Source organism: Nicotiana attenuata, chromosome 2 (genome assembly GCF_001879085.1).
Source record: "Nicotiana attenuata strain UT chromosome 2, NIATTr2, whole genome shotgun sequence".
Taxonomy (NCBI): Eukaryota; Viridiplantae; Streptophyta; class Magnoliopsida; order Solanales; family Solanaceae; genus Nicotiana; species Nicotiana attenuata.
This window is the reverse complement of record NC_031990.1, coordinates 6,208,980-6,232,677: the sequence shown is the minus strand read 5'-3', so window position 1 is coordinate 6,232,677 and position 23,698 is coordinate 6,208,980. Positions and strand designations below refer to the sequence as shown.

The window sequence follows — 23,698 nt, the reverse complement described above, 5'->3', positions numbered from 1 at the left end:
TTTGTCTCTTATCTCCTTCTACACTTTCCTTCCTTTTTCCTCCCCTCTACTTAGCCATATAAATACCCCATGTGTACTCTTTGTTCCAACTCCCAACTCTTCCAATTCCTTCCTTATTTTTCTTGTTTAATTTGATCACAACTTAGTTATACATATTTCTAAAGTTATAATGATAGAGTCTTGGAATCCTCCTCTTTTACATGACTACTCTAAGCTTTCGCGGCGGAGCAATCGTGATGATGGTGGGGCAAATCACAGCGCGAAACTAATGATGGAAGAGTACGAACTTCCGTTGATAGGTCTCAGAGGTTTGAAAAGTAACGATGAGAGACAAAAGATTAGTTGCGAAAACGCCATATCCAAGGCTTCATCTGAATGGTTTTTTTTTCAAGTTGTGAACCATGGTGTGAGTCTTGAATTACTAAGGAAAATGAGGAGAGAACAAATGAAGTTATTTAAGGCACCTTTTCAAATGAAAGCTAATTGTGGGATTTTAAATAATTCTTATAGATGGGGACAACTCACGAACAATCGAATATTACAAGTATTGGTCTAAAAGAAAAATACACACTTGTCTTGGAGAAAATAAAATAGACTAAAATAAAGATAGGAAGGGACGCCAAGACCTGCGGACGCCTGCAGGAGTACCTTGGGTCTACTGAGTGCAGTGAAAGCAACCAACCTCTCGATCAGCCACTAGCTCCGAAATCTGTACAGAAAGTGCAGCGTGCAGTATCAGTACAACCGACCCTATGTACTGGTAAGTGCCGAGCCTAACCTCGACGAAAGTGACGAGGCTACGGCGAGGCATAACAACATATACAACCTGCAACAGTTTATATTAAAATAGAAAGGAAATACAGAATGAAACAAAGCAGTATCTTGCATTAAATAAGTACAGAAACCGGTCGTTCTACCAATACTCAGCTATAACCAATCCTTAAGGGAGTTTCAACACCACAATAATGAACCTCAGCAGAATATGAATACATAAACAACAAATGATGCGGCGCGCATCCCGGTCCCACCATAAAATAAATAACAGTATAATCATTCACCCTTATTACTCCTTGTTGCGGCGTGCAACCCGATCCCACCAGTCCACCCTTATTACACCTCAATATATCACGCTTATTCCTCCTGTTGCAGCGTGAAACCCGATCTCACATGTCCGCCCTTATTACTCCTTGTTGCGGCATGCAACCCCATCCCACTAGACAATCACATTCACCCTTATTCCTCCTGTTACGGTGTGCAACCCGATCCCCACAACACTTATACCTCAAACCAACACATTGGAATATCACTATAATTATGAAACTTCACCAATTTAAACTACACAATGAGAACAACCTAAGTGTACCATGAAGCACTAATAAACCAACAGTGTAATATAATGGAACAAAGGAACAATTAACAACGCCAATAGAGAAACAACATTAAACAAGAAGCAATTAGACATGGAAGCAGCAATAAGCAAGTAGCAAGTAAAACAGGAGAGCAAAATATGGGGAAACGGGCCAAGGGAACAAGCTAAACAAGTAATTTGGCGACGCATAGGTGCTCGTCACCACACCTATACGCCACACACATGGTATTTCACATAGCAAGCAAGTCGGGAGTCCCTAATCCCTCAAGTCAAGGTTAGACCAAACACTTACCTCAAGCCAACGGGTATTTCAAAGCTCAATCACCGCTTTACCTCTCGATTACACCACCAATCCACTCTTATCTAGCCATATTTAACTTTATAGCATCAATAAATGCTAAAGTAATCAATTCCAATACATAATTATAGATTTCCCAATATTTTTCCAAAAAAGTCAAAAATCGACCCCGGGCCTGCTTGGACAAAACTCGAAGTTCGAACCAAAATCCGATTACCCATTCACCCCCTAGCCCGGATATACAATTGACTTTGGAATCCGACCTTAAATTGAGGTCCAAATCCCCAAATTTTGAAATTCCTAAATTCTACCCAAAACACCTAATTTCCCCATGAAAAACCCTGGATTTTGTGATGAAATCTTGTAAAAAGATTAAATAGATTGAAGGAAATGAGTTAGAAATCGTTTACCAATGATTTGGGGAAGAACTACTCTTTAGAAAATCGCCTCTTGAAGCTTAGAGTATGAAAATTTAAGAAATGGGTTGAAATTCCCGTCTAAGTTATGTTTTGAACAGTTGCAGGTATTGCATTTGCGGTCACAGGTTCGCAAACGCGAGCTCGCAAATGCGAAGCTTGGCCTGGCCTGCTGTCTTCGCAAATGCGAACAATTATTCGCAAATGTGGCCACTGTTCAAGTCGCAATTGCGACAATGAACTTCGCAAATACGAAGGTCCCCTTCCCAGCCCTTTAATCGCAAATGCGAAGAAACTTCGCAAATGCGAAGTCTGCAGATCTGCAACATACGAGAAAATTTCCGTAAGGCTCAAAACACTTTGTAGCCTATCCAAAACTCACACGAGCCTTCGGGGCTCCAAAACAAAAATGCACACAAGTCTTAAAACATCATATGAACTTGCTTGCGCGATCAAATCGCCAAAATAACATCTAGAACTATGAATTCAACACCAAAACTCATGAAATTTTCAAGATAGTTTCAAACTTCCTATTTTCTCAACCAATGGTCTGAATTACGTCAAATCACTTCCGTTTTTCATCAAATTTCACAGATAAAGTTTAAATATTATAATGCACCTATATCGGGCTCCAGAACTAAAATACGGGCCCAATACCAACAATATCAAACATTAATCGAATTTCCAAAAACCATTACATTTTCAGTTAACAATTTTCTTCAAAAACTCATTTTTCGGGCTAGGGACCTCGGAATCCAATTCCGGGCATACCCAAGTCCAATATTTTACTACGGACCCTCCGGGACCGTTGGAATACGGGTCCGGATTCGTTTACCCAAAATGTTGACCGAAGTCACTAAAATCATCTTTTTAAGCCAAAAATCATCTTCTCTTAAATTTTTCACATAAAAGCTTACCGGATACGCGCCCGGACTGCGCACGCTAATTGAGAAAAAATAAATGGAGGTTTTTAAGGCCTCGAAACGCGGAATCAGATTTTAAAACAAAAAGATGACCCTTTGGGTCATCACAATATAATGCATACAAATTCATTAATCAGTTGTTTTTTTTTTGTTGATTTCTTTCTATTTACCTAACTTTGGTAGACATAGTTATTGGGCTCATGCGCTAGCACATAAATAAAAGGGAAAGTTACACAAATTTCCCAAATAAGTCTCAACTTACCTACCTCTAGCCATTAGTCATAGACTTACCAAAACTAGCCAAACACATATAAAAATTGAAAAACCAAATAAATAAGGTTCTTTCTCTCAAAGAATCACATACAAAAATCTCCTTCCATGTTTTTAAGCATGATTAGCAACATTAGATGCAAGACAGAAAGGAAATTTTGTGGATGAGGTAGCAAATAAGGTGATGAATTACAAAAGAAAAATACAATATTCCAAAAATCTAAGCAAAAAAGAAACTTTTTCAATGGTATAGTTGAAATTCATTGAAAACAAATAGATAAGTCAATATACAAAATTTGAGTAAGATTGGAGGTGATTTGAACTGGTTTTGTATCAAAATTCGTAGTTAAATCGAGTTCAAAAAATTCTTCTGCGACACATGTATCAAACATGTATCACACATGTATCTCACAAACAGGTATACATGTGATACACAATTGATACAAGTATGATACATATATGATACACAATGTGATAGACAATTTTTTTTCATGTTCAGTTTTTACTTCGAATTTTCAATTCAAACTTCCTCAAAACTTCACCAAATCATCCCAAATTTGAGATTCAAGCTCTTTAAGATATACCCAATCTATTCTAATAACACCCACTCAAAAGAAAGCAAAAAATTGACATTTTTTTTGCTACAAATAGCTAATTGGCTAATATTAGTAATATTTTATGAATTGGACAATTTTTATAATGAGCTACTGATAAAAGAACATAGCCGGTAGTTTCCCTGAATAAAAAGCTTATAGAGACCGACAGCAATCCATTTTTTTATTTTATTTTTCCCCAAAAAAATCGATCGATGTACATTTTTGTTTATCTTGTCTTACAATGTTACTAGACAATGATCAACTTAACTTTGACTTTAGATAACAAGACATTTTAATTACGACAAAGAAATTTTAATTTTTCCTGATCCTGCGATGACTTCCTTGTCTCAACTATGTATAAGTAAAAAATAAAAAAATATTTTTTTCATACTAGAAATTGACTGTTTTTCTACTTTAATATTCAGCCGTATGTGTGACTGACTTTTCATCACACTTTAAAATTTTCGTTTCCAACATCCAAAAGGATACAAACCATAAAGTGCACAAAATAGCAGTTCGTGAAAAACTTGGCATCAAAACGATCGAAAGATTTGATAAAATGGTTGGGATATATTCATTACGCTTAAGTAAATTTCAAGTTCGAGCTTTAAAATAGAAAAAAAAAAATCTTTATTCTTTTAGGTACTTTACCTAAAGCGAATTTGAGAAGACCGATTAATTCATGTTTATCTACTACTATCCATGTGGAGAGGAAAGAAACGTCTGATTACAGCTACAAAATTTATGTTGTACGTGAGTTAACTCCTATGAAATTTGAAACTAAACGCCTCAAAACTTTTCTTCTCAACATTAAAGTCAACGATAAATTAGGCAATATTCTCCCTAAGTATCTAATAAGGAATTTGCATTATTATATTCCCTAGTTACGGTGAAAATTCTCTTGAATCTGACACTTTTCTTTTTCATCTTTCCTCATAAAGAAATGATTCTCCTAATAAAATCCTCTCGAGGGAATATATTTAGGCACTCAAGAATCTGGACAAAAAGATTTTCTCAAATTTTATTAATTTAATAAGAATTTTTGGTTTGTCTAAAAATAAAGAGTAGCAAAATATGTGAGTGGCCTTTATAAATTATAAGCTTCATTTTCCTAATTCATCTTAATTATAGGAATTTCTCATAAGGTAAACCTCCAATAATGCTCTAATTCTTTATATATATATATATATATTCCATCTTTTTTTCTCTAGTCAATGTGTGTAGAATTAGTCCTTTATAAGTAAAGAGCTTAATTCAAGAAAATGCAGTTTCATTGTGACAATTGTCATGAATTAGGAGGTTTCCCTTGTTTTTTTCCCCATTGTGGGTTTTTGTCTCTTAGTTGCCGTTTGGACATAAGAATTGTAAAATTTCGAAATATTTGAAAATTAAAGTTGTGTTTATACATGAATATAATTTTGGGCTGTTTGAATTTTTGTGAGTGATTTGAAGTGATACTTTGAAAAATAGATTTTTGCAGTTATTCAAATTTTTGAAAAAATTCGAAATTCATCTTCAAGTGAAAGTCAAAAATTTCATAGTCAAACACTGATTTCGAAAAAAAAAAAATCTTTTTTATGGCAAAACGGGCCCTACTACCTTCCACACTTTCCTTCCTTTTTCCTCCCCTCTACTTAGCCATATAAATACCCCATGTGTACTCTTTGTTCCAACTCCCAACTCTTCTAATTCCTTCCTTATTTTTCTTGTTTAATTTGATCACAACTTAGTTATACATATTTCTAAAGTTATAATGATAGAGTCTTGGAATCCTCCTCTTTTACATGACTACTCTAAGCTTTCGCGACGAAGCAGTCATGACGATGGTGGGACAAACCACAGCGCGAAGCTGATAATGGAAGAGTGCGAACTTCCGTTGATAGATCTCAGCGGTCTGAAAAGTAAGGATGAGAGACAAAAGATTAGTTGCGAAAACGCCATAGCTAAGGCTTCATCTGAATGGGGTTTTTTTCAAGTTGTGAACCATGGTGTGAGTCTTGAATTACTAAGGAAAATGAGGAGAGAACAAATGAAGTTATTTAAGGCACCTTTTCAAATGAAAGCTAATTGTGGGATTTTAAATAATTCTTATAGATGGGGAAATTCAACAGCTACTTGTCCTAAGCAATTTTCTTGGTCAGAGGCTTTTCATATTCCTTTGACAAAGATTTCAGAAGCTGATTGTTATGGAGAGTTCACAACTTTAAGGTAATTATCTATTAGATAGAGATTAATTTTATCGCCTCTAGTTCAATTCTAAAAAAAGAAAATAATTAGAGGCGAACTCAGAATTTAGAATAAATAATTTCAAACTGGATTCAAAGACAAAACCTTGTTAAGCTTAGGTAGTTTCACCTTGTCTCATTCAAGTTTGGCATTCTCGTTCTCCTTTTATTTTTTTCATCACTCTTTACTACTTTGTCTAGTTCTTTTCCCCCTCTAACATTTACAAGAAATAGATTACTTATTTTAATTATTATGGGAAATATTCTTCATAAAAGTACACATGCACATGCAAACTATGTATATACTATGTAAAAAGAGAGAATATAGTAGGAATATTATATAAAAATTAAAGGAAACTTTTATATATGTGCACTTTCTTTTCTTCCATTGTATGTTTCACACTTTCACTTAATATTTGTTGGGGGGGGTTTGTGGGGGTGGGGGGGGGGGGGGGAGGGGGGGTGATGGGAGGTTGTCCATAAGTAAATAGTAGAAAAGGATATGGCCTTGTAGTAGGATTTTCGGATCGGAGTTATATATACTAACAATGTAAAGGATTTTTACACTCAGTAACATCTAACCGTATCGGTTATAGTAGGTTATTATTGTATCTTTTAGGTTATGATATCAAATAATGCAAATAAGAGTTACATACTATTACAGACCAACTCAACCTGGTTAGATAAAAAAAAATTAGTTGTTCAATTTTAATGTTATTCTCAATTCCATCTCTGACCGGGTCCTTGATTTCAGGCCCTTTCGAGGAGGGTACGTATTTTTTTGGTTAATATCAGCCCGGCTTGCATGGACTTCCGGTCTTTCTTAGTTGACAACTTTATTGCAATTTTCACTTCTCTAGTTACTGCTGCACAAGCACCTACTCAGACAAGAAGTCCCATAATTTACAACTCTTCTTTCTATAGTAATTCGATCTATTGCTCTGCATCTTCTCATCAGTACTGTTAGTGCATAGAACTCAAATTTTCCAGTCAAATATATAATGTCTCTTCAAAAAAATTGTTTATAGGGAAGTGATGGTGGAATATGCAGCTGCAATGCAAGACCTAGCCAAATCACTTGCTGGAGTTCTTGTAAGAAACTTAGGTCAAAAAGATAATATAATGAGAGAAATTTGCAATGAGAATTCATGTTTTCTTAGACTCAATCACTATCCACCTTGTCAAATTTCTCCAGAAATATTTGGATTAGTACCACATACAGATAGTGATTTTTTGACCATTTTACATCAAGATCAAGTTGGTGGACTTCAACTAATGAAAGACTCCAAATGGGTAGCTGTCAAACCTAACCAAAATGCACTTATTGTCAACATTGGAGATCTTTTTCAGGTACACTTTAACTTTTTTTCTTTTTCTTAATCACTTTTGTTTTTGGAAATTAATGGATCAAAATGACAAGTGAGGATGACTTGTTTAGAGTATCTCATGATGATATCTCCTAAAGCGAAATAGGCATGCGCACATGTATAGAGTCTGTCTGAGTCGTGTGACCTCGGATAACGCCTAATTTAGTATAGTACCTTACCTTCAATCGATTGATGGTCTCAAGTTATAAGGAAGTGAAGGAAATAATAATTACAAGAAAGAAATCTCTTGCTTGGTTTATAAAATAAAAAATAAAAAGTATTTTGGGTAGTTTTGTTTTGAGTTTTATTTTTTAGTATTTTGCAAGTGACAAAAGTGAAAAATATTTGTTTAAACTATCTTTATTCTCCCTTAAAAGTCACACTTAATTAACACTAAAAAAACATTTATTGCAAAAAAAAAAAAAAAAAACAAATTGTACAAGCAAATGATAGTAGTTTTTTTGTTTCCAGAAGATATTACTCCTCTATTCAAAGAGGTGAAAGAATTGAATATATCAGGGTCACATTGTCTAATTCTTGGATTGATTTTGATTTTTGAACACCGATTTGATTTTTCTTAAATAGTAAAACTTTTATATTTGAAAACTACAATAAAAAATAGAAAATGTCATTATCACCTTTTTATATAAATAATTAAAAGTCCATTTTCTTTATAAATGTTTTTTATTGGTCAAGAAATGACGAAACCAATGTCAAAGAATCCACTTTCTTTTTCACCAATATTCTCTCCAATTGCCAGAGTCGCTTATGGTCTCATTTTGTCACTATATAAAATTAAAAAAAAAAATATATCATCAGCCAGATAAAAAGCAACGTATAAAAAATAAAATAATTTTGGCATGTTATATTTGTCCAAGAATTGTACCCAACAAAGTCAATTCCTTCTTCATCGATAAAAATAACACGAGTATTTTGTCCATACTTCGCCCAAATGGAAACACTTATTTTCTCTTTGATTGGTGGCTATCTCCAAATCATCACCAAATTTTTGCATTTAATTAGTAAAATAATTAAAGTGCGCATTGTTTTTAAAAAATAATTTTTGCAATAGTCGCACAAATTCTATCTTTCCTTTTTGTCCTTTACTTTAGTTAAAAAAACATTAACTAAGATGTTTTTGTAGTTGTAATAGTCGTTGTAATTGGTTCAGGACAGATCCAGCCTACATAAGTTCATCCGCACTCAATAATTTTGGCTTGAATGTTACAAATTACAAATTTTCAACTCGCATTAATCAAATATATTGTGTTAAAATTCCGAATTCGAACTCACAAGTCACAATATTCAAATCTTGTATATTCCTCTGAATCTGCTAAGAATATCTTTGTTCTTTTACTAAAATACTAGTACTATATATTTTTCATTAATAGACAAATTACATTGATAATTTACAATGTTAAAATAATTAATAAATGCAGGCTTGGAGCAACGATGTGTATAAAAGTGTGGAACACAAAGTGATGGCTAATGGAAAGATGGAGAGATTCTCAATAGCTTATTTCCTTTGCCCTTCTTATGATTCTTTAATTGGAAGCTGCAAAGAGCCTTCTATTTATAGGAAATTCACTTTTGGAGAATACAGATATCAGATTCAACAAGATGTCAAATTGATTGGACACAAAGTAGGCCTCTCAACATTTCGTCTATAGCATTTTACACATATAAGAGCAAAGAAAAAGAAAACATATATTTGAGGCCTAAGATCCTACAAGAAAATCACAATTTTGAGGAAGTTGGTACAAGAAAAGTTTTTTGTTGTATTCCATTCGTATATATATATGTGGATCGATTCACCAATATAATTTTAAAATTTAAGGTAGAGGAAAGTAAATGAAGACGTTACGTCATAGGCGCGTACATTAGAAAGAGAGAATGAAGATTACTTCTGTACTATGTTGTTCACTTGTTTGCAATTGTTCTAAGTTTGATGAATAAATATAAGAGTTACGTTAACCATCCCTATTGTTTAACCTTTCACTATGTTATATAGATTCCTAAAATTTCTACTTCCATCATTTAGACACTTTCAAATTGTTACATTTCGCCAGGCCAGATCCATAAATAAAGATATATCCAAACCTATATGGTCATTGAGGATTCATATAATTGACACCAACTTACTTGACACTGAACTGCTCTAGAACAAGATCCATAAATAAAGATATATTCGAATTAACATGGTCAGTAAGGATTCATACGATTGGCTCCAATTTGTTTCACACTGAGGCGCTCTAAAACAAGATCCATAAATAAAGATATATCAGTAACATGGTCAATAAAGATTCATATAACCAACTCCAGCTTGTTTGGCACGAGGCATAGTTGTTTTTGTAAAGATCCATCCGAATTGCCCGACCAAGAGATGTATTAAACGAAAAGCAATCACAAGGTAGATTAAGCCACTCATTTACATAAAGGACCAATTGATTTCAGATCATCAAAACTTGCTATTTCATGCATTTTACAGTCCTGTCTCAGCTATCATAAAATATCAAGCAGGCCACCTACTTATAAATGAAACTTGAGAACAACCACTTGCCAGATTACAATTAGAAGCGGATCCAGGATTTAAACTCTATGAGTTTAATTTTTAAAGTTTTTAGCATTGAACCCATCATAATTTTAAAGTTATGGAGTTCATATCTACTATATATTTTTGCAATTTTAATGGATTTTTACATATAAAATCTTACTCCGCATCAAAAGTTATGGAATCTGAACCGGTAGTTAATACACTACATCCGCCACTGGCCACGAGGCTGTATGTGGTCCCGAGCCCGGGCCTAAATGGGCTAAACGGGCCGGGCTAAACGGGCCTGGGCTTAGCGGTCCCGGGCTCTGGCGGTCCCGGGCTTCGCGGTCCCGGGCTTCGTGGGCTCAACGGGTAGGACCAGCCCGTGACGGGCCTAAGCCCATATGGCCCTGGGCTAAATGGGTCGGGCTCGTGGGCTTAGCGGGCCTAACAGGCTTTTTTTATTTCCGGGCTTTTTTTTTTAATTTTTTTTATTTAGGGCAATTTCTTGTAAACCATATGTGTATATATATATATAAATTGCTCTTATGCATGGCTATATAAATATATGTGGTATATATAATATAGAAATCTAATTATTAAAGTGTTTGACGAAAATGTAAAATAACAAATCAATAGTAAAACTAAATTGGCATGCATAATAAATTAATAACAAAGTACAACATGAAGCATAAATACGTCTAATAATTTTAAAATAATACAAATTGTTGAAAAATCTTAAAGACGAATTTGCGGATACATACCCTCAACACAATACTTTATATGCCTCCTTAAAATGCCTGTGGTACACCCTGAACGAAAATTTAAGACTCTTTCACAGTTCTTGCACTTTAATATTTGGCCTTCTTCATTTTCTTCAAGCACTTCATAGTATTGCGACACAAATAAGCGCACTCTTTCCGAACGAGGCATGATTTAACTTGAAAATTGAGATTGAGACTTGAAGTCTTGAAAATTGGAGATTGAGAGATTGAGAGAAATTTAGATTGAGAAATGAGTATTGAGTATTGAAATGAAGAAGAGGGAGGGGGGTACTTATAGTGTTAGAGAAGGTTAGTTTTCGTAAATTTACAAAAAAAAACGGCTATTTGTGCAATTAATATGACCGTTGGTGGTCATTGGGGGTGGGGCCCTCATTTTGAAAAATCTTGTTTTGTAGTATATATAGTACTACTTCTTCATGTAAATATAATATATATAGTATACTAGTATAGTATACTAGTATAGTGTACTATATATTGTATGTTATGTATATATATTCCCTTATATATTTTCTTGTAGTATATATTGTATGTTATGTATATATATTCCATTATATAATTTGTTGTAGTATATATTGTATGTTATGTATATATATTATAGCTTATAAATAATTGCAAGTTAAAGACAAAAAAATATTGCGAAGAGATATTCAAGGCCAAGGGTATGTTTTATAATTTTTATTACCAAAAATGGCATATCTTTCTTAGTCTTCTTCCCCCCAATGGAATGAGCACAACAAGGTACTAATACCACCATATAACCAACTCCAGCTTGTTTGGCACGAGGCATAATTGTTTTTGTAAAGATCCATCCGAATTGCCCGACCAAGAGATGTATTAAACTAAAAGCAATCACAAGGTAGATTAAGCCACTCATTTACATAAAGGACCAATTGATTTCAGATCATCAAAACTTGCTATTTCATGCATTTTACAGTCCTGTCTCAGCTATCTTAAAATATCAAGCAGGCCACCTACTTATAAATGAAACTTGAGAACAACCACTTGCCAGATTACAATCAGAAGCGGATCCAGGATTTAAACTCTATGAGTTCAATTTTTAAAGTTTTTAACATTGAACCCATCATAATTTTAAAGTTATGGAGTTCATATCTACTATATATTTTTGCAATTTTAATGAATTTTTACATATAAAATCTTACTCCGCATCAAAAGTTATGGAATCTGAACCGGTAGTTAATACACTACATCCGCCCCTGGCCACGACATACGTGTCTAAAGAATCAGTGTGATGTTTGATCACATTGATAAATAGAAATTTCTGTATTCAATAAGATCATCACATGTTCTTCATCAGCAGGATGAAGAATGCGATTTCACTCCCATAGCCAACTCTGACATAAAATTATGGTACAGTTGACAAAAATATAATGCACAGCTATTGAGGCTTCTTTCTCTGAGTCCATTCATTTACATGGAAAAACAATTTTTCGTATAACTGGGAATCAAGTTCTCATAATTACTGTACAACGACGAGATAAAGAAAATACTACTATGAAGAATCTACAAATAAACAAATACTCTCTCGAGGGATTTATAAGCAAACAAGTGAATGCTTGGGTGAAATTAGATAAATTATATTATTCTTCCAAATCCTCTACCTAATTACCTTCACAACTATTAGTCAAGAAGCAGAGCTACCTTGTCCTTGAGACTGCTCTTCTTCTTTACCAATACTGGCTGACCCTCAGAAGGTTCGATCTGCTTTTTCTTGTTTAGATCGTAAGCTAAACTCATGTCTTCTCTAACTAGTTCAACCCTCCTCTCCTCATGAGTTTTCTTCAACAACGGGCCCAAAAACACATCCAACATATCTTGGGTAGGATTCTCGGACATGTTAAGCTTAGGAGGAGCATCTTCAATTGTTGTCTGAATTGAAATACAATCAGAATTTCTTTCTTCTCTTCTCAAAGATTGATTATTGACTTCAGTGCAACTTAAAGAGCCTATTGACATGGAAATAGCATCCTCCACTGGACCAATTTTTCCTTTGCCTGATGCAGCTTGCTCATTCTCATTCACATACTGCCAGGGAAGGAAAAATAAGATAACAAACAAGGTCTCATATTTACTACAGAATTGAAACAGCTACTTTTTATACCAAACAACAAGAGCCCTGAGACTATATATATCTTTTACAGATCATTCAATGAGATGCCACAGATTAATAGCCTAGTTCCCTGTTTTAAATAATAATCGAAGTAGTTCCTCTAATTTTAAATAGCAAGTAAAGCTTTAGTAAATAATTCTGATGATCCGAAACAAATAGGATTTAAGTAACAACAATCACCTCCTTAGCAATGCTCAGTAAATCTTCAACAGTCAAATCTTCATCAGAATCACCTGCATACTGCAAAAATGAACAGTAAAATCATCTGAGATACCACATTCTGGCCAAATGTGAACATTACTTTTAGATGGCAAAACTGAAGAATTGTTTAGGAGACCTCAAGAGAACTTAGCAGATCACCTCTTCCTCTATGCTCAGTAGATCTTCTACAGTTAAATCATCATCATCTGTTTTTGGTGTCGACTCTTTAATATCAGCACAATTCTCATTCCTGGAAGTTTTTACTTTCTGTTTCTGCCTCCTTAAACTAGGGCCAGCTTCATTAGAATTTTCCTTCAGGCTGCTGCATTTTCTCTTCCTTAAGCCACTTCTACCATTTGCTTTTGCTGTTGCCTCTTCCATCTTAGCACCTCCCTCAATCTTGGAATTCGTCGTTGTTTGTTTCTGTCTCCTCAACAAAGGCAACGGTCCATTACCATTTACCTTCATCCTGTCACATTCACTCCCCATTAGACCGCTTTCATCATTACAATCATCATTTGGTAGGTTTAACTTTCTTCTGCTTCTTTTTGTTGTCTGGCATATTGAAATATGTGTGGATGATTCCCCGGTGAATGCTTCCTTTTTGTCCTTAGTCTTTCTGTTTTTCAACCTGCTGCGCTTCTGGGTGACAATCTCCCCCTCTGTATTATTATTACTGTCTACATGATCAGTTTTGACTTTTTCCTTTACTTGATCAGCAGCAGACGCAGCAAACATCCACTGAGGCAACTGCCTTTTTTGACCCTTGTCAAGAACAATCCGATCATCCATTATTTCTTTTGTTTTTCTTTTGCAGAAATACATCTAGTAAATAAATTTCCTGTAAAGTTAAAGCTACTCGGTCGACAAAAAGGGAGGACGCTTAGAATATTCAAGCTAAAAGCTGTATCAAAAACAACTCAATCAGCTTGCACCAGCTTATACATAGTGGCGAAGGGAGACAACTTTCATCAGCTCGGGATATATTTTGCCACTAAAAAGAATGATTTGAGCATTCACCTTCCTCAAAATGCACCCTATAAAAATAGACAAAAGAAGAAAATGAATTCTCTTTCGGATGATGAAGCTTCAATCACAAACTTTGGGCTTTATTATAGGAAAATTCCATATGAAATAGTATTGGTAAGCACAAAAGGATGTCTTAGAACCACATATGACTTTGAATAGAAATGTTAAAATTTTCGAAAGTTTTGCATAACAGTTTTTCAAGATTGTAACTTCGCACATAATCTACAAGATTTTTCTTCAGGGTTGTTTCATCTGCGCAAACTCTTGAAAATGCAAAACCGTTCTAGAAAATATTTTCTTACAACTATTACTTCTAGTACCTACCAAACTGGTTCACTAATAATAATAGAGTCCAAAGACTAATAAGTTTGTCTGCAGCTGCCCTACTTCTTTTCTTCTCTCATAATCCACAAAAATCAACAGAACCAACTATCAACTTTATAAGATGATATATATGAAATCAATCACATTGTTGTACCCTCTTAGCTATGCTGAATCACATGAAAGCAGAAATCACAAAGATAACCATAAAATAAAGAAAAATAGCACCAAAATTTCAACGATTTACTCGTTTACATAAAAATCCAGCCAAGAAATACGGGCTGATTAAGTATTTGGACATCGATTTAGAAATTATATGTTCAGCGTTCAATTTCTATGCACTGAGAATGTAAACTTTTTTTACACAATCAGGTAAGTAATTTATTGTACTCTCTTAGCTATACTGAAACTTTTTTAAGTTATATACACCGTCTGCGTACAGAATTATTTACACCATCAGGTTGCTCAAAGGATATCTGCAGGTAAGCCTCCTTAAAATGCGAGATTTGTAATCATAAAAATAAGACATGATACATGCTGCAAAGGTATACTTAGCCACACCTGGCGTTAACACCTAACTAAATAATAACTTTAAGAATCAACAAATTAAAGTAAAAAAGCATATCACTTAACCATGATTAAGTATTAAAAAGTGTATATGCAAGACATATGTCTTATATTCATTGGCTGGGTGCACATACCGGGAGCAGGTAAGTATTTACCATAGGTGACATGAGGTGTAAAATTGCTTAAATTGAACATCATAAACTCAAATATTTATGGTAGTCATTAAATGGTGACTATTGACCTGTTATCACAAAGTAATAGTGTGTAGTGGTACTCTGCATGACTTAACTTAAAATCCTGAAAAGTAATTCTACTTGCAGAAAAATCCACAAGAAAAGGAATTCTAAAAAATTGCAATTAATTGGCGAATTCTCTATTCGAGCAAATTTTTGAATTTATTTGTCGGAGAAGGAGAATGAGCTCAAAAATTGATTGATAAACATAGATAGTACCCGCAGAACGAGCGGAAGAAGAAGCGTACCTGTGCTGTGAGGTCACTGAAGTTGCCGGCGATTGGATTCGACGGGAGAAAGTGCCGGCGGGTTCACCGGAGGCTGGATCCGTCGGCCTAGTTTAATTGCAGACGTCAATTAGTATAAGGATGTTGAAAAGAAATTAGTGGGGTATAATATTGCGCAATTACAAATACAGCCTTATATTTTGTTACGCCTCCAATACTATAGAATAGAATTTATGTTATCCTTATTTTTCTAAATGACTTTGAACCCCCATACATAATAGAAATCCTATGCACGAAAATTTTATTTAACTAACTAAACTTAAGATAATTTAAAGTGAAAATACAAAATAAACTAAATAAAAATAAGAAATTTTATATAGCAAATATTATTATTCAAAACAAAATGCAAATAACTTACGTGTTTAAATGTATGAGATTTATTGCTAATAAAATAATATAAATAATACGATGTCATGTCTTATTTAAGAGATTTGAAGAGTAAATGTTTCCAAAAAAGTTTTTTTTTTTTAATTAAAAGGATAGCTAAATATTTCCAAAAAAATAGTTATCCTCTTAAGTTCGTAAAATTAAATACATAAAAAGTTTAAATTATTTTAAAATTTATTTTTTATAATTATATTGTATACTTTATAATTTTTCTAAACTAAATACTTAACATCCCAGTAAAATGAATATAGTATTATATTAATATTTTTGTAAGATTTTTATAATATGAAAACTATAAATATTTTATTTTAAAATACATGAAGAAGGAAGAGTGTATATAATAGAGTCATATTATTGGGGTAGTTAGTAAACTTCTTTTGAGAATTTCAATTGTGATACATCTTTTAAAATATTAGAGTTACTTTTTTACAAATCAATCCACATAGTTTGTGTAGAATGATTTTGTTCTTTTCTTTTATTCTCTTTTTACAAATCATCCACTTAGTGTTTGGAATTATCATATACTATAAGGCTTAATACATATTTTCTATTATTCTTAATTTTTATTAAATACATAAATTTATCAACGACAAAAATACCCATCGGATCGGCCTCTATTTCTTTTGGATGTAAGTAAGTTATAAAAAAATTTTCTTAAGACGATGGCTCGATTATTTAAAGAGAGAACTTCAAATATGGGGAGGTTTTTTGTGGTCTATCATAAGCTAGCGAGTTAATTCCTTGGATGGTCACCCAAGTTACAGGGATATCCTACCAAAGTTACTTTCATTTTATTTAGGACAATAAAATCACCCACCAATTACCTTTGACTCAAAAAATAAAAGTGCATATTTAATATACGATGTCATATTAAAATTTTATTTTTTAATAATAAAATTTATTTGACCCATGACCCAAGTACTCATCTAACCTACTCAACAAGTAAATGGGTTTACTATCAATATATTATACCATGCCATATTAAAAATTTATTTTTTAATAATAAAATCTATTTAACCCATGACCCAAATACCCATCTAACCTACCCAACAAGTAAATGGGTTTACTATCAATATATTATTGTTAAAAATAATTTTTTTAATCTACATGCAAATCTAACACATTTACTGTTTATTCATGTTAATATTAAGAAAGATTATTACTATTTTTTTATCATTTGGGCAATGGTCTATGTTAAGACGTCAATATATTAATCAAAGACAAATTACTATTTCTTGTCTGTGATATGAGTTTGATTAAAGCATGATAATCTCATAAATCCTTAAATATTTTATCACATGATTAGTCCCATATGGTACATTGTGCAACGGCAACAGCTAATTTTCACTATGATAATTGAGCATGTGTGCCTTCTCCTCTTCATCTACATCATGCAGGACCAATTTCGTGGTAGAAACATAACTCTCCTGCTTCATTAGCAACTATTAACCCTTCCAAGAAAGCATATATTCTTTGTCACGACCCAAAAACTACAAGTCGTGATGATACCTAACTCAACCCGTCAGGTAAGCCAACAAACAGAAAACACAACTCAACTGAGATTATAAGATAAAAGAGAATAGATAACTGAGCATTTACAAATTTACCCAAGACCTGGTAGTACGAATCACGAGCTTCTAAGATTTGGAATTTCAGAACTGATACAAATAAATACATGTTATGTTTGAAGGTTACATAAACAGATTAGCAATAACCTAAGCTACCAAGGACAAGTGGCAGCTATATCCAAATGCACGAACACCTTCCGAATCAGCACCCGACGTCACCAGCAGCTCCGCTCCAAAATCTGCACGCAATGTGCAGAAGTGCAGTATCAGTACAACCGACCCCATGTACTGGTAAGTATTTTGTCTAACCTCGTCGAAGAAGTGACGAGGCTTTTAGTTAAAAGATGCTTATTGTTATAACCTGTACATTAGACTAACAGTATAGGCAGTTAAGAACATAACAGATAGAAGTACCGTATACAACTCTACGAGACAGTCAACAATTACTAGAAGGAACCACAGTAGAAGATTTACAGTTTTTCCTGGTAGGAGAAGTGTATCCAAGATATCAAGTCAAATTGCACGGTAACACCCTTCGTGCTTCTATCTCATCCTCACCATATATAAATAAATTTATGTGACAAATCAATTAGCACGGCAACACCCTTCGTGCGTTCAACACATCCTTCCAAATGTACGTATAAGGGAATCAACCAGATGACAGAAACACGATAACAGGAATTGCAAAGTAGGAAATACGCAAGTAACAACAATGGACAAGGATATACATGTGGGCAACAGTAAAGGACTAAACAGAAAGCACGTGAGTAATAACAACAATTAGAAAGCAAGGAATATCAACGTCAACTAACTAGCATATTGGAGGCCTAAGTACAATTATGACAAGTAAGAAAGAAACACATGATCTTTTTCAAGTTAACAAGTAAGGGCATGAATGACTGGCATGCTGGAATGTTTAAACTAGAGTGCAAGAGTATAGGTATGGCATGAGTATAATTTTAAAAGCAGAAAATAGGAATGGCATATGCAAGTTAAGCAAGTAAAATACATGGACAACACAACACAACTGAGATGGAGGTCAAGTACGGAACAATAACAACAAGTCACACAAAATATATAATTACGACAGCGACAGCTCAAGATAAAGGCATAAATGTATACACGAAAAACATATATCACATCATAATGCATGTCCCTCATCCTCACCCGCACAGACACACCCTTCGTGCCATGACCTCGCCATATTAAAATCCTTACAATATAAATGAAATGGCATGGTATCACCCTTCATGCTTTTACTCTCACATGATATGGCACAGCATCACCCTTCGTGTTTTACACTCTTTCCTCACATGATAATGTATATGAAATGGCACGGCATCACCCTTCGTGCTTTACACTCTTCCTCGCATGATAATGTATATGAAATGGCACGGCATCACCCTTCGTGCTTTACACTCTTCCTTACGAAGCATACGATATTAATAAAATGACAAGGCAGGAAGCATAAATAATATCAAGGAGAGTGTTCAAACGAATATTCCAACTGATTCTCAATCACGGCATTTCTAAGCCGACAATGATTCAATAAGCCCTCAAGGGCCACATAATTCAAGTACCTCCACAAATCCTACAATTTTCAACGACACAAGTATGGAATCTAGCATCTCAAAATATCGGCCATAGCAATGTATTAATGATTATGCATAGAGATGACCGAATTAGGCACATCAATGTATTCTTAGAATTCCATCAAATTGATCAGGTTTATTAGGCTAAGTCTCGATTCTAACATTTAATACTAGGTTCTTAATATCTAGAAGTCAAGTGAGGCATGAGACAAGAGGTCACTGATAATAGGTGAATTAGACTATAATTAGGCCCTAAAGAACCACATTTTTGTATAGCTTTTTGGTTAAAAAAATGATAACCAAATGCTCTGATTAGTGCTTTTCATGCTTTGCAGGTATATCCAATAAAAGAAGTCTGTGGAGTACTTTTGGGATCAATTACGGAGAAAAGGAGGCCAATCATACAATACCCACAAAGTGCACCAAGCGAAGGGACAAAACCAGAACTAAAGCTGGCCTGCCGCTGTCCGGGCGTAACCGCGATAGGACTGCGGCAGAACATTGTTGCAGATTCAGGAACCAAAGTGTCAAGTCGGAAAAACTTGGTGTAAAACCCTTATAAGATGTAGAAATTCGGCCACATTAGGGTAGACTTGTTTTGGAGAATACTTTTGCAAGATACACAAGTGTGAGAGATCACCCAAAAACATCATAGTTCTTTATCTCTTCTTTTTCTTGTTATTTTTCAATTATGAATATTTTCGTAGTTTATCCTTACGTTGTTATGAGTAGCTAAATACTTTAGTCTAAGGTTTTGATGGAACCTATAGAAGGCTGAACTTCTTGATTATGTTAATATAGTTTGCCAGTTAATCTCTATTTGTTCAACTACGTGTTTGTTGTAGTTAATTGACAGGATCCTCAATTAGCTGTGCCTATTTAGTGTGCATAACTCGGAAGAGAGTGCATATTTAGGTAATTCTTGAACAACACCACTCCCAAAGTATAAGAGGGATCTATAACTGCGGGTTTAAAGGCGGGATTAGGGATAACGAAGCCTTGGGTGCAATCTAAAGTGAGCTGTAATAAATTAAGTCAGCTAGCGTAACTCGGGAGAGTGCGTCTAGTAAATTATTGCGATTACTCGGGAGAGATTTACGGTAAAAAGAATGCTCATGATTGATAGAGATGGTTTGGTGAATCTATATGAAACATAACCGGAAGGGATTCCATCAATAGGGGAAATCACTACCTTAGAACCTTCTCATTATTGTTTACAACCCAAGCATATTTAGTTTACAGCTGTTTATTTACTTTCAGTCTTAGTTATTAGAAATACCATCAACTATTGTTTACAACGTTTGGGAAAGTTGATTATAAAGAATTTAGTAAGTCCAACAAAAGTAATTGATAGGTTAATTCTCTGTGGATTCGATTCTAGGCTTAAATACTCAGGTTATATTTGCAACGTCCGCGTGTCCTTTTATAAGGCATAGTTGTGCGTGATTAGTCACGAAATTCTACAAACATACATGTAACATAATCCACCACCCGAGCATGATTAACCTTGGCATATACATACACGCTCGTCACCTCATATATGTATCACCCCCGCATGTAGCAAACAATGTCAAATAAGAGGAAAAATTCTCTCAACAAAGTTAGGCAAAACACTTACCTCGATTCGGCTAACCCAACACTCAACTTAGCCTTTTCCTCTACAAATTCACCTCCGCTCAGCTCAATCTAGACAAAGACGACTTGAATACATCACATAATGCAACAGGAAATAATTTCAATTAATAAAGCTGTGATTTTTATTCAATTTCTAAAAAGTCGACAAAAGTCAAACCCCGGGCCGGCCCGGTCAAAACCCGGGCCCGAGGGTAGGTCTTGACCACCCATAGCCTCACGAGTCCAAATATGTATTTTGTTTTCAAATCCGAGTCTTATTCGACTCTCAAATCTCAAATTTTCATTTTTTAAAACTTTGACAAAATTCCCAAATTTTTCCATAGATTTCCCATGAATTTGAAGTTAAATCTTGTATAAAGTCATGAAATATAGTTGGAAATTAATTAAAGATACTTACCCAATTATTTGGTATGAAAATTCCTTCACAAAACCGCCTCTCCTCGAAGCTAGGGTTCAAAAATATGAAAATGAAGCAAAAACTCGGAATTCTCAGCACTTAACAGGTTGAAGATGGCGCATTTGTGATTTGCGAACCCCGCAAATGCGAAAAACTTATCGCGATTGCGAACCTGGAGGATTTCTGTTAAGGTTGCATTTGCGACCAAAACTTCGCAAATGCGAAGCCCATAGCCTCGCAAAAGCGTTAGGGTCATTGCAAAAGCGAGCAACCAAACCTCGCAAATGCGAATCCGCCCAGCAGTCCAATTTTTCGCAAATGCGATGACTTCTTCGCATTTGTGACCAATACATCGCAAATGCGATGACACTAGCACCAGCACTCAAATATTATGAAAAATCATTCCGAAATCAATCCGAAACTAACCCGAGCCCTCGGGGCTCCAAACCAAATATGCACACAAGTCTAAAAACACGACACGAACTCGCTCGCGTGCTCAAATCGTCAAAATAACTTCTAAAATCACGAATCAGACGCCAAAACGCATGAAAATCAAACTAAACTTCAAGAACTTCTAGAATCACAACCGAGCGTCTGAACCATATCAAATCACTTCCGATTGCCATTACGGACCTATTCCAACTTCCAGAATCAGAATCCGGCCCCGATATCAAAAAGTCCACTCCCGCTCAAACTTCTCAAAAAATCTAACTTTCGCCATTTCAAGACTAATTCAACTACGGACCCCTAAATAACAATCCGGACGCGCTCCTAAGTCCAAAATCACCCAACGGAGCCAACGGAACTGACGAAACTCCATTTCGAGGTCAAATGCTAAAAAAATCAAACTTGGTCAATTCTTCCAACTTAGAACTTAAATCCTGAAGTTCATTCTTCCAAACTGATTCCAGATAACTTGAAAACCAATACCGATGATTTACGCAAGTCATAATACATCATACGGAGATACTCGAGCCCTCAAAGTACCAAGTGAAGTGCAGATATTCAAAACGACCAGTTAGGTCATTACATTCTCTTTGTTGTTAGGATGCATAATATTCCTAACTGAAAAAGATAAATCTGATTGTGCACCTCAACCCAGTTGTAACCGGTAAATAACCACTTTAAATTTTATTACCAACATGATTACATAAGCTTACAAGTTTTGCTCAATAATTAAAATTGTACATTTATCTGCAACTCATTTCAAACAATAATACGAACACAAGTTTTTAGCAAAAGAAAGACACAAATAATATGCCTTAAGAAGTGTTGCACATAACTAACAAAAGATATCAAATAATCCTTTAATTTTTCTAGTTTCTCCCGGTTATTATGGGGTTACACCAAGGTTCTGCGCTCAGCCCGTTCTTATTTGCCCTTATGGTGGACGCATTAACACACCATATTCAAGGGGAGATACCGTGGTCATGGTGTATGTTATTCACTGACGACATAATTCTGATTGATGAGACGCGAGACGGTATTAAAGAGAGGATGGAGGTTTGGAGACATGCCCTTGAGTCTAAGGATTCCAAGCTGAGCAGGACTAAGACGGAATACCTGGAGTGCAAGTTCAGTGCCAAGCCGAGAAAAGCGAGTGTGGAAGTGAGGCTTGAATCACAGGTCATCCCTACTAGAGGCAGTTTTAAGTACCTTGGGTCGGTTATCCGGGGAGTGGGGAGACAGACAAGGATGTCGCACACCGTATTGGGATGGGGTAGATAAATTGGAGGTTAGCATCTAGAGTCCTGTGTGACAAGAGAATGCCAGCGATACTCAAAGGTAAGTTTTATAGAGCGGTAGTTAGACCAGCCATGATGTATGGGGCTGAGTGTTGACCTGTTAAGAACTCACATATCCAGAAGATGAAAATAGCAGAAATGAGGATGTTGAGGTGGATGTGTGGGCACACTAGGATGGATAAGTTAGGAATGATGAAATTCGGGAGAAAGTGGGTTGACTCCCATTGGTTGCGGGAAGCGCGGCTCAGATGGTTCGGGCATGTACAGAGGAGAAGCTGATGTTTGGCTATAATTCCATATTTTTAGTACCCGCAGAACGAGCGGAAGAAGAGGCGTACCTGTGCTGTGAGGTCACTGAAGTTTCCGGCGATTTGATTCGACTGGAGAAAGTGCCGACGGGTTCACCGGAGGCTGGATCCGTCGGCCTAGTTTAATTGCAGACATCAATTAGTATAACTATGTTGAAAAGAAATTAGTGGGGTATAATATTGCGCAATTACAAACAAATACATCCTTATATTTTGTTACACCTCCCTTACATCCTATATAGAATTTATGTTATCCTTTTTTTTCTAAATGAATTTGACCCCCCTTACATAATAGAAATCCTTTACACGAAAATTTTATTTAGCTAATTAAATATAAGATAATTTAAAGTGAAAAAACAAATAACTGAACTAAACAGAAAAAGAAATTTTGTATAATAAAATATTATTATTCAAAACAAAATGCAAATAACTTACACGTTAAAATGTATGAGATTTATTACTAATAAAATAATATAAATAATACGATGTCTTTTTTTGAGAGAGAGATTTGAAGAGTA

The 23,698-nt window shown here is 34.8% G+C and overlaps 3 protein-coding genes across 3 annotated transcripts; 2 read left to right on the top strand and 1 right to left on the bottom strand.

Annotated features, from left to right (window-relative positions):
* On the top strand, window positions 5,559–9,245 carry LOC109222635 (gibberellin 2-beta-dioxygenase 8-like). Its single transcript, XM_019386967.1, has 3 exons — window positions 5,559–6,080; window positions 7,126–7,447; window positions 8,904–9,245. The coding sequence occupies exons 1-3, from the start codon at window positions 5,626–5,628 to the stop codon at window positions 9,132–9,134; spliced, it is 1,008 nt and encodes a 335-aa protein (XP_019242512.1). The 5' UTR covers window positions 5,559–5,625; the 3' UTR covers window positions 9,135–9,245.
* On the bottom strand, window positions 12,210–15,660 carry LOC109243683. The gene is made up of 4 exons (XM_019410655.1): window positions 15,510–15,660; window positions 13,271–14,148; window positions 13,091–13,150; window positions 12,210–12,825 (listed from the first exon to the last, which is right to left on the bottom strand). The coding sequence occupies exons 2-4, from the start codon at window positions 13,934–13,936 to the stop codon at window positions 12,421–12,423; spliced, it is 1,131 nt and encodes a 376-aa protein (XP_019266200.1). The 5' UTR covers window positions 13,937–14,148; window positions 15,510–15,660; the 3' UTR covers window positions 12,210–12,420.
* On the top strand, window positions 22,511–23,306 carry LOC109216109. Its single transcript, XM_019380243.1, has 2 exons — window positions 22,511–22,847; window positions 23,179–23,306. Exons 1-2 carry the CDS (start codon window positions 22,511–22,513, stop codon window positions 23,304–23,306), a joined length of 465 nt encoding a protein of 154 aa, XP_019235788.1.

Coding starts and splice junctions, on each gene's coding strand:
- LOC109243683 (XM_019410655.1), bottom strand. CDS start 13,936: ATGTATTTCTGCAAAAGAAAAACAAAAGAAATAATGGATGATCGGATT. Junction 13,151..13,270: donor TACTGAGCATAGAGGAAGAG/GTGATCTGCTAA, acceptor TCATTTTTGCAG/TATGCAGGTGATTCTGATGA. Junction 12,826..13,090: donor TACTGAGCATTGCTAAGGAG/GTGATTGTTGTT, acceptor CTTCCCTGGCAG/TATGTGAATGAGAATGAGCA.
- LOC109216109 (XM_019380243.1), top strand. CDS start 22,511: ATGGTGGACGCATTAACACACCATATTCAAGGGGAGATACCGTGGTCA. Junction 22,848..23,178: donor GCACACCGTATTGGGATGGG/GTAGATAAATTG, acceptor CCATATTTTTAG/TACCCGCAGAACGAGCGGAA.
- LOC109222635 (XM_019386967.1), top strand. CDS start 5,626: ATGATAGAGTCTTGGAATCCTCCTCTTTTACATGACTACTCTAAGCTT. Junction 6,081..7,125: donor GGAGAGTTCACAACTTTAAG/GTAATTATCTAT, acceptor AATTGTTTATAG/GGAAGTGATGGTGGAATATG. Junction 7,448..8,903: donor ACATTGGAGATCTTTTTCAG/GTACACTTTAAC, acceptor TAATAAATGCAG/GCTTGGAGCAACGATGTGTA.